Here is an 11,584-nt window from a genome sequence, read left to right on the forward strand (position 1 = left end):
TGCTTCTCGCCTGTGACCTCTGCGCCATGTCCGCCGCCAGCCCCGAGCCGTCCGCGCCGATACCGACATCACCGGGACGTGTGTTCTTTCAGACGGCACCCGGTGTGGGCTGTGTTGGCAACGGCCCGGTGCCGCGGGACGACCCTGTGCAGAAGAAGCAGGGAAAAGTCACGGTGAAGTACGATAGGAAAGAGCTGCGGAAGAGACTCGTGCTGGAAGAGTGGATCATAGAGCAGCTGAGCGAGCTGTACGACTGCGAGGTTTGTGTGTGTGTGTGTGTGTGTGTGTGTGAGAGAGAGAGAGAGATAGAGGGAGAGATACAGATACAGCTGCATGCGCGTGTGCACAGATCCATCTGCATGCGCGTGTGCACAGATCCACCTCTTCATACGTCTCTGCACAGATCCACATCTGCATGCGCATGTGCACAGCTGTACATCTGCATGCGCATTTGCACAGCTGTATATCTGCATGCGCATTTGCACAGCTGTACATCTGCACGCGCATGTGCACAGCTGTACATCTGCATGCGTCTCTGCAAGGATCCACATCTGCATATACCTGTCTCCAGGCGCATCAATTGTCAGAATCGGTTATTTGACCTACATTTTGTCTGGTCGCTTCTGCGGTGCCTTTACGCATCACCACACAATAAAATCCTCCGTGCTGAATGAACTCATCCACTCTGCATTAAACCGTGTCTCGGTTAATTCATCAAGTATCAAAAAATCTAGTCTATACCTCACTGATTAACATGAGTACGTCATGCTGATTAAGTAGGTATTAGAAGACAAATTGTTCATTAACTGGCCCTTTTTGTTGTTGTTTGTACTTCTCCTATATTCAGTGTTTCTAATCCTGGTCTGATCGTATTAGTATTCTTCCTGCTCTAAGGTGCCAGACTCCACTAATCAGCTCATTAATAAGCCCTGCGTGAGATTTAACTGGGTCTGTAAATGCAATAGCCTGGTGTTCCACTGAGGAATCAGGGAAAAGCTGTATGTATAAACGGATGAGACACGGTGAAGTGAATCTCTGTTGTTGCAAACACAAATATATTCGAAATTGATTTTAGCACACATGCTTGCCAGATCAAGACAAGATTCTATGTAGGGGATTAACATTTTAATCAGGTTTGTTACATGGTAGTGATTGGTCTGAAATTTACATATCTTAGCTGCATTGGCTGTTGTTCATCAGTTTAAATCAGTGATTCTGCTTTCGGTGAAGTCTGTACAGTGCTTGGACCCCTAAATGCCCCATATCCTATCTATTCCCTTAGAGTCCTGGTCCTGGATTTCAAATTTTCATCACTTTGTTCTTCCTGTTCTCAGTTAATTGATTCTTTTCTTTCAGCTGCTTCCATTGATGGTCCACAGATTTTTTATTTATTTATTTGTTTGTTTGTTTATTTATTTATTTATTTTTACACCGAACCTCCCAGTTATTAACCCAGTGGCTGGATAGGGATCTAACCCAGACCACAGCAGAGGATCCTATCCATTAGAGCACCAGTAACCACAGTCAACAAACTGGCATAAATTTATGTCCCTTATTTTATCCTAAGAGAATTGTCCCCACTTTGCTTTTAATAGTGCCTCTGATGTGTGCATTTCCAACACAGAACTGGCTTTTTCTTTAAGTCGGTGATGTTTGGGAAAGACATGGGTCATAAATTAGACTCTAGTGCAGTGCGTTGTATTTTCCGCTCCTGTCTTATCCTTAATTAGGAAAGGTGTGTTTGGAGCAAGAAAATCTACAGTTCAGGAGTGTAAAGAAGTTGAACTAGAAAGTATAGTCTAGTGTTTGTATCTTGCTCTAAAGCTTGAAACCATGAGGCTTTTTTTTTCTGTCTCTGTTTCCTGCATTAAATAGTCATTTGCTTCATTTTTCCTCTTCGTATCGGGTCATTAACTTTATAGGAAATTAATTTACATGGTAGGAACGCTACTGTGTATCTACTGAGCGATTTAAGAATTGGCAGTGAAGTTTTTTGGGAAAAAAAAAAAAAAGAAATCGCATATAAACCGAACCAGATGCTGAATAATTTCAGTGTTTTTCACATACAAAAGTACAATTGTATTGTGCACATTTAAAAAAATTTTTTTTACCATGAGAGCTTTGATTATATATTTTGACTTTGTTGATGGTTTGCTCACACACCAATGAGACAGCTGGATGGTGGACTAATACCTTTCAATGTGCTATCCATCCATGTTAAATTCTTGACCAACTCTCTTCTATGTTTAAAAAGATTCTGATTTTGTTGTCTACAAGGAAAATCTGCTATACTAGAACACCAAGACTTGACTGAACAAGACCGATCTTGCATAAATTTGTTTCTACCTGCAATGTCAGATGCTCAAAAGGCACTTTAACATAGTCCATGGTGGTGTGCGTCAGTGTTTGCTCAGGTGTTGTGGAGATCACTTGAGAGAGACTGCAGGATGTGTCGTGTTCCCAAAGGAGGTTAAAGTCTAGCGTGAGCATGTGAACAATAACAAAGACCGTGGAGTGAATAGATGTTGAATGTTTGCGGTAACAGTGGAAGGTGCCGGGTATAAGGAATATTCACAAAGCTATTCTTACCAAAACAAGTCTGTATTTAAACTATGTCTAGATGTTCTGTAGTATCTGTGTCAGGAAGTGGATGTGTGCGGAGTTCTCAGCACGAGGGAGTTAGCGTAGAGTGAGAAACTTGCACGTAAAGAACGTAAAAAAATAAAGAAGCAAACACTTTGAAATGTTGGACAGAAGCAAGGACCAGCATTGAAAACAGCTTAATTCTAAACACATAGTCTAGCTTTAAGTAAACAGGAAGTGAGTCAGTTGGTTAACTTGAGGGTGACTACAGTACAAAACTCGGGTCACGGGGAGCCTGTGCCTATCTCAGGCGTCATCGGGCATCGAGGCAGGATACACCCTGGATGAAATGCCAACCCATCGCAGGACACACACACACTCTCATTCACTCACACACACACTACGGACAATTATCCAGAGATGCCAATCAACCTACCATGCATGTCTTTGGACCGGGTGAGGAAACCGGAGAACCCGGAGGAAACCCACGAGGCATGGGGAGAACATGCAAACTCCACACACACAAGGTGGAGGCAGGAATCGAACCCCCAACCCTGGAGGTGTGAGGCGAACGTGCTAACCACTAAGCTAGCTGTGAGAGGTTAGCATCATAGCATTTAACAAGATTAAAATATTAAATCTCATGCAGGAGATAACGGTCAGGTTTTGTAATTAGCTTCTAATAACATAACCGTAAGCACTATACGATCCAGTCGATGGGAAAGACTCCGCTCTGCTAATTAGCGTGAAGGTGTTGATGGTATTAGCATGAAAGGTGAAGTTCTAGGAGCTGATCCGTTATGCAGAGCGTACAGATGAACAGGAAAAAGCCGGACGCTTTTGCTTTTTAGTAGTCTCCTGGGCTTTAGAAACAAACTATGCGATGTAAACGCTGTTTAGTTCGAAAGGATGCATTTTGGGCTAATGTAAATGTCCTCGGGAGTGTGTATGAGCATCTGTGTGACTGTAAGTCTCGTCATTGTGAAGGTCACAGTATTGAAGTGGCAGGAGCAGCTGATGTGGTTCAACACGATGATATTTCACGTCCGTGGCCTCACGTCCGCTCTGCCAGCGAGCTTTTAGTAGCATGGGATTGTCTGTAAACACACAAACACACACACAAATTCTTGCTTTGGATCGATTGGTCTTTTGAGGTTGAGCCTCTAGGCCATGTCTGTCTGTCTGTCTGATTGAACCCATGAGGGATTTTATTTCAGTGTGAATCTGGGAGCTGATCTGTTGTTCAGCGTGAAGCAGATGGACAAAAACGTTGGTACTTCTAAGGACGTTCCCAAAAAAACAGGAACGATTTTGAAAAAAAATGTATATAAATGTTAAGAATATCTGTTGGAAATTAAAATGATGTGTCAAGGGATATTACTCCGACATCTAGGCAACAGAGGTCATGTTCATTGACATAGACAAGTGGTGCTGTGGGATGTTGATGAACACCGTTCGTCCGTCCTTAGTATCTACACGGGTCAGAATTGTGATGGTTTAGTTTTTAAATGTATGCGTAACAATGCCAACTAAATATCAGAGGAATTGTACAAACCAAAATAAATAATCAAATAAACTGCCTGAGTGGGTTGAGTGAGTGGAATTGTGCTGCGCTACCAGAATTTGCATTATGTGAAGGTTGAAACAAGGTCGATTGGGAAAATGAGTCAATATGATATGTACCAAGCCTCTTTATCTGTTACAGTCTGTATCTTTCCTGCATGGTGTGTGTGTGTGTGTGTGTGTGTGTGTGTGTGTTAGCATTATGTGGTGGGGGTTAGGGTGATTTAAAGGAGCTGTCTGCTCAGTGTCTAGCTGGTATCTTTACTCCTCATAAGCTGTCTCGGTAGAATTACAGCCTGCTTGGTATTCCTTGGTAAACCTTCGATAAACTGACCCGTCTGTTCCTCTTTGTGCCTGCAGACAAAACGCGGCTCGCCTGCACAATGAGGCGGCACAAAGAAAGCATGGAAAATTCGCTCGAGCCGCCTGTGCACGGTCAAAACCATTTTTATTTCCAGCACTGCAATCAAATAAAGGCATTAGAATCTAACCACTTAGTTGCTTAAAGCGCTTCATTTGTCATGTCCTCTACCGATGAGGTACTGTAATGAGGTACAGTATACCCTCGCTCTGCGTCCTAAACGTGACGCGCCTTTGCGATATGTACTGTAGACCGCTTTCCGAGTGCAGGACTTTTTTACAAATTGCTTTTACACGGCCGATCCTTTCGTGTCGGCTTATCTCGTGGGCTGTACCTCACTCTGCGATCGATTTGGGGAGTGTAGCCTCGCGGCTCCAGGGTCCTCGACTGTCCTCGCTGTGACCATGTGGGTTTCCTTCGAGGTCTTTGGGTTTCTTGCAACTCCTAGAATATATGACTGAATATGAAGTGCAGCTTTGTGCAATCGATGCATGTTCTGAAAATCATATCAGAGTATCAGTTCTCCATGGGTAGTATTTATTTATTTATTTATTTATTTATTTATTTATTTATTTACAGTATGTAGAATTGATGCTGATGCAGTGAAACTTTCAGTGTCGGTGTTTTGGAATAGTCTGAGGTAAAGTTGTGACACTTCTGGATTGTTTTTGTTCAGGAACGAACGTCTTTCACTCTCCACATCCAGACCCGATATTTCTAACCTCATGAATTGTACGGTTCCACAAATTGGTCTATACTGTAGTACACGGAATTTGACACCTCTGAGGACGTCCTTCAGGTGGACGGATGTTTTGATTAGTTTATCAGTGCCGATTGGTTTACCTCATTAGCAAGAAGGAGTGTGTGATAAACCCTCGATGTGAGACGTTAACGTCTTTCTGTCTTTCTTTCTTTCGTTTTTTGTCATGGCAGGACCACAGTGCAATTAGTATCTGATTATGCATGTGTGTTGTGTTTGGACAGCTGCGTAATAAGTGTCAACGTGCGCGTGTGTGTGTGTGTGTGTGTGTGTGTGTGTTATTATTAGTGTACAGATTTGTAATCACCTGACCTTTTAAAAGACACTTGTCAAAGAGGGCATTGATAATGTTGACAGGAATTTACATGAAGCTGAAGACTAAACACACACACACACACACACACACACACACACACACACACACACACACACACACACACACACATATGTGTGCAAGCGGTGTTGAATGATTGTTCTTCTTTAACAGCATACCCTGAAGTGTTTTTATCCCTCTAATGTAACCCCATTCTTCCTCTTTTGTTAATGAATAAATAGATTGAGGTTTTGTCCATTTGTAGTTACACATAATATTGTGGAACATCCACAAAACAAACTATAGCAGGCTTTTGAAGACAAATGCTCGTCAGGTCGCTGTGAAACCTCAACAGGCATGTGAAGATTTTCCAACTTAGCTACCACTTTACCTCAGACAGCTAACACCAGGTTAGCACCAGCTGACTCTTTACAAATGATCAGCAGCTACACCTATGTCTAGAAAACCATAACGTATTAGAACAAACACATTAATGTGCACCAAAGCAATACAGTAAAACGATATTCTAGTCATTTAGATCTTCTATGCATTCAGTTATGTTGGAGAAACAATCACATGTTCTCCTCATCCTCATCTCAAAAGACCTTTTCCTCTGAAGAAGGACCATTAAAAAAAAAAGGAGGTGTTTAATTAATTTCTTAGTACAACATAACGTATTGCAGCTATTATTTATGGTAAATCGCTCTCTCTCTCACACACACATAGACACACACACACACACACACACACACACACACACACACACACACACACACACACATGCACAGAGAACAGAATGGTAGTAAAAATGAACTGTAGATTGAGGAGAAATTGAATATTTTAGATAAAAGCCCAAGCAAAGTGCTTTAAATATATCTGGGGAAATACTTTTTTTTTTTTTTTACTTGAGTCTGTAGAGTGGTGAGAGTGAGTTGGACACACGCTAGGTCACAGAGGATGTTGAACACACACCATTTTCACTTTCCCCTCTGCTGGTCATTTTTCAGTGTGCATTTCCCTTTTTGCCACCCACTCGTTCTCTCTCTAAACACACACACACACACACACACACACACACACACAGCAGAGGGAGATGAAGTGGGTCGGAGTAATTAGAGGCTACATTAGTGAATGGTTAGGGCACAGCTGATAAGGGATTAGCGTGTGTGTGTGTGTGTGTGTGTGTGTGTGTGTGTGTGTGTGTGTGTGTGTGTTCATTCTTGAACAGCTTCATGCATCAAACTGTAGGATGGCATAAAGATAGATTTGTTTATTAGAGAGATATCAGGCAGGATTTCTGTAATAATGCACCATGTCGACTCTCCTGAGGCTTTTTTGGCTCAGCCCAAACGATTTTCAACAGAGTTCCATCTCAGTAAATGCAATTTATCACACACACACACACACACACACACGCACGCACACACACACGGCACTGTATCGACTGTAGAAATTGTTTCTGTAAAAGATGTTTGTGTCTGCACGAAATCCAGTTAGGACGCTTGTTTTACAGTGATGGCCTTGTGCAGTTTTTTTTAAAGGCACCATTTTGCTAATGAGAATGATCTGATGTGTGTGTGAAGTGTGTGTGATGTGTGTTATACTTCTTGTGTATTAACCGACAAATATTAAGATTTGGTGGTTGATATAGTTGCCAAAAATTGTATCTAACTTATATTAAATGAATCCATTTTTACTGTGTTTTAACTGAATCCCATAATGGACTCCGCTTGCATTTGTTGTAGTGTTTATGGCTGTGGGAATTGTACCGTTGTGACTGTGCTTATTGTTAGAAGGGTGTTGGTGGTTGGAAGTGTATTTGTTTATGGTTGTCTCGTTTATTGTTGGTGTTGCAGTGTTTATGGTTTTTGTGGTTGGTGGTGGTGGTGGTGGTGGTGTGGGTATGATGTTTATGGCTGTTGTCCTGGTTGTGTTTATTGCTGGTGGTGTGTTTATGGTTGGTGGTGGTGCGGTGTTTATGGCTGTTGTCCTGGTTGTTGTTTGGTGTTGAGGTGTTTATGGCTGTTGTCCTGGTTTAGCTGTTTATGGCTGTTGTCCTGGTTGTCTTTATTGCTCTTGGTGCTGTGTTTATGGCTGTTTTTTTTCCAGTTGTTGTTGGTGGTGCGGTGTTTATGGCTGTGTTTTCCAGTTGTTGTTGTTGGTGGTGCGGTGTTTATGGCTGTGTTTTCCAGTTGTTGTTGTTGGTGGTGCGGTGTTTATGGCTGTGTTTTCCAGTTGTTGTTGTTGGTGGTGCGGTGTTTATGGCTGTGTTTTCCGGTTGTTGGTGGTGGTGCGGTGTTTATGGCTGTTTTTTTTCCAGTTGTTGTTGGTGGTGCGGTGTTTATGGCTGTTTTTTCCGGTTGTTGTTGTTGGTGGTGCTGTGTTTATGGCTGTTTTTTCCGGTTGTTGTTGTTGGTGGTGCGGTGTTTATGGCTGTTTTTTCCGGTTGTTGTTGTTGGTGGTGCGGTGTTTATGGCTGTTTTTTCCGGTTGTTGTTGTTGGTGGTGCGGTGTTTATGGCTGTTTTTTCCAGTTGTTGTTGTTGGTGCTGTGTTTATGGCTGTTTTTTCCAGTTGTGGGTGGTGCTGTGTTTATGGCTGTGTTTTCCGGTTGTTGTTGTTGGTGGTGCGGTGTTTATGGCTGTTGTCCCGGTTGTGTTTATTGCTGAATTGTAGTTTGTTATGGTAGTCTTGTAGCAGTTTAGTATTTACAGTATTTTTGCCCCTTAGGGGGGATAATGTTCTTCTCTCTTTCCATCTCTCCATTTCTCGTCTCTGAATATCACAGACACTTGTCCACCTTCTATTCCAGACAGATTACTTAATGGAAACCAGTCCCCTTTCCCCCACCCATCACTTCAGATGGATATTTATAGCCTTGGTCTCACCATGTGATGTTTGGATGTGTGTCCTTGTTTTTTTCTTCTTCCTGTCATCACTATGGTGATTAATGAAGTATTAGATTAATTTCAGCCTCATGTGACCCCACAGCAGTCCACAGAATTGTAGGATGTTTTTGCAAGTGTTCAAGAAGTTTCATCATATCACACCACTGCAAATTCTCACCACACTGCAACATTCTGACCTACATCACCTCCAGACGAGAGCCACACAACGAATGTGTGTCTGTGGATTCAGCGATTGCTATTTTTTTTGTTACTAATTCATCCGAAAAGAGATGACACATGGAAAAATGTTTGAAAAATGGGATGTTTGAAAAGAAATTTGGGATAAATTTTACTCAAGATCTGTGTTTTTTTTGTTTTGTTGTTTGTTTGTTTTTTTGCAGGAAGAGGAAATGCCTGAGGTCGAGATCGACATCGATGATCTTCTGGAGGTGAACAGCGAAGACGAGAGAGCTGTAAAATTACAGGCAAGTGCTTTTATTCACCCAGGAGAGAGACTATTGGCTCTGTTGGTGCAGTAAATTCTACTTTGTGTCGTCTATACGAACAGTTTATAAGATTACACTTTCGTTTTCTCACCAGGAATCTCTCACAGACTGCTTTAAGCCTACTGATGTAAGTCTGTCCTAAATTTGCATTTTTATGATGATCTTTGGTTGCTTAATGGTTTAAATGTTGTTTTGGGGGACCATTTCCAGCAGGACAAATTGATGAACCATTTATTTTCGGGTTTAAAACCTTTTCACGAAAGGAGTCTCCAGGGTCAGTGGTTTGGAGCAGTCAGCAGTCCACTTTCTCAGTAATGTGGTACAGTAATCCATCGTCACTTCGCGGTTCGAGTTTCGCGGCCTCCGTGCATCGCTGATTTTTCAAAAATATTCATTGAAAAATAAAAATAAAAACGATTTCCCAGGATGCCAGGCAAAGAGAGAAACTCTCTCAGAGGCTTTGTACATACCCAAAGGCACTCAGACGAGGCACATGATTGGTTCCCGGGGCGAGATCTGAGCTGATTGGCTGCACATCGTCGCATCCTCTCCCAGCTTCTTCCCTTGTTGTATCTCGCCATTCTCGTTCACACTGTCAACTGTGTCTCGCGTATCGTGTTCGAAATTAACTTTTCGTTAAGCCCTTACGATGCCTCCTAAGCGCCGTGCCCCTGCGAAAGATTCCTCTAGTGAGACCAAGAGGAAGAGGAAGATGATGACCATCAGTGAAAAGGTCAAACTTAGGGCCAATCCTACTTCGCGGATTTTCACCTATCGCGAAGGGTTCCGGTCCCCATTAACCACGATAAACAAGGGATCACTGAAACATTAGAGATTATTTTCCTTTAAACTGCACACTTCATTGTGTTTTACTCTTTATGTGTAGTACAGTATCTGGTGCCAAAGCCTTCTGCCCCAATACACACATTCTGGGTCAATCTCATAAAGCCCACTGACCGGAAAACCCGTATTTGTCTAATGGATTCATCTAAATAAAATATACTGAATCACTGACCTCCATACAGACTGAAATATGTTACTGTACAGGATGGTAGAGTGCAGTCAAGGACTGAAATATTCTATTTTTGTGTGTGTGTGTTCTGGGCATCCAGCCATGCTTCTGAATATCTCCCACCCTGTAAGACTGTAATTTTCCCCCTATTCTGATTCTGTTGCATTCTATAGGCATCAAGTCATAATTTCAGGATGTTTCCAGCACATGAAAAAAAAAGGTTTATTTGAAACAACTCATGTGAAGCATCTTTTTTTTGTTGTTTCTATAAAGCTTATTGTATTAGTTAAGTTATTAAGATAAGCCTTAAAGGTGTACAAGGAAAGCCTTTGGGGCATTTCTATGCTTGTGTGGAGACACGAATGTGTGTCTCAGGTTTTATAAAATGATACAAACGCATGCTGTTTCAGAGAAATTTGAAATTCTCTCTCTCTCTGTCTCTCTCTGTCTCTCTCTCTCTCTCTCATGCAATCTCTCCATCTCTGTTGCAGGCTTTTGTACAGGAGCTCCTCAGAAGGATAAGAGGAATGAGGAAACTCGGTGCTCCGCAGAAGAAAAGCCTTTAAATGCTCAGCACATGGCAACGACAATCCAGCTGCAGTGACTCGAAATCCATCATCCAGCCCACACTCGGTTCACCCTAACCAGCTCATCATAGTCTGGACTGCAAATTGCAGACAGGGCTCAAATATTTGCACCCAAAATTGATAGTTGTAGCCTTTACTTAGCACAGCCTAGCACAAACCTTATAGGTTTTTTAAAAAGCTTATAATGTGTTTTTTTTGGTTTTTTTTTCTTCCTCCTATACAGTGCAGTTCATTTGTTATGTCTGTAATCTTATTGTAAGACTTGACTGTCTAATGTGTGTGTTTGTTTTTTTTTGTTTTTTTTTAAATAGACAAATTGTACGTCGGTGCTTTTTAAAGGTCAAGGGTTTGGAGTCATCATTCTTGGGTTAGCTGTTAAGTTTGAGCATTTTGATTCGTCTTCCCGACATTCGTTGATATTACAGTACATATCGCTGTGTTTGTTTTTTTGGTTTCTTTTCTTTTTCCCTACAAAACCTTCTTACACACTATGTGATCTTGTAGCTAAAGACCCATGACCTGAAACAGTATATAAAGGCAATTTTCTAGCTCAGTTTAGATGTAAAAAGCAAAAACCAACAAAAAAAAACAAAGATGCAGCCTGTTTTATGGCTGACGTGTAGCTACTGTATATCGAGTGCTTTAGAGCCATTTCGGTTAGCGTCGTTTGGATGTTTTAATCGTTGTATGTAAATACATTTTAACCTACACTCATTTGATTTCTCCTTCAGTTTTGTATGTAGTTCGCCAAAGATTGCAAAATGGTGGGCTTTGTAGGAAGAGCTGTGCCTGTAAGGTCATCGCTGCACTCGTCATCGCCTCGCAAATGTCAATCTCCCATACAAATTGTTCAGTAACACGGAAAAGCAACGACGGTGCTCTTAATGCTCGCTTTTTAATTCTTTGAAAGCAATGGTGTGTGTTTTGGGTTTTCCATACTCAGATTTTCTACTCTGTGATCTCGTGTTAAACTCATGTCCGTTTTCTCATCTCTGTATGAGCAAAATGTCAGT

At 41.7% G+C, this 11,584-nt stretch overlaps 1 protein-coding gene across 1 annotated transcript in view; it reads left to right on the forward strand.

Annotated features, from left to right (window-relative positions):
- Positions 1 to 10,758, forward strand: part of ppp1r14c (protein phosphatase 1, regulatory (inhibitor) subunit 14C) — a 10,809-nt gene extending 51 nt beyond the window's left edge. Inside the window, exons 1-4 of the mRNA XM_027144763.2 lie at positions 1 to 260; positions 8,868 to 8,951; positions 9,067 to 9,099; positions 10,476 to 10,758. The exon at positions 1 to 260 is cut by the window's left edge and continues 51 nt beyond it. Of these exons, the coding sequence (XP_027000564.1) occupies positions 27 to 260; positions 8,868 to 8,951; positions 9,067 to 9,099; positions 10,476 to 10,550 (426 nt within the window). The 5' untranslated portion in view covers positions 1 to 26 and the 3' untranslated portion in view covers positions 10,551 to 10,758. The remainder of the gene's footprint in view (positions 261 to 8,867; positions 8,952 to 9,066; positions 9,100 to 10,475) is intronic.
- Positions 10,759 to 11,584: the final 826 nt, after the last annotated feature.

The sequence above is a fragment of the Tachysurus fulvidraco genome, chromosome 23 (assembly GCF_022655615.1).
Source record: "Tachysurus fulvidraco isolate hzauxx_2018 chromosome 23, HZAU_PFXX_2.0, whole genome shotgun sequence".
NCBI lineage: Eukaryota > Metazoa > Chordata > Actinopteri > Siluriformes > Bagridae > Tachysurus > Tachysurus fulvidraco.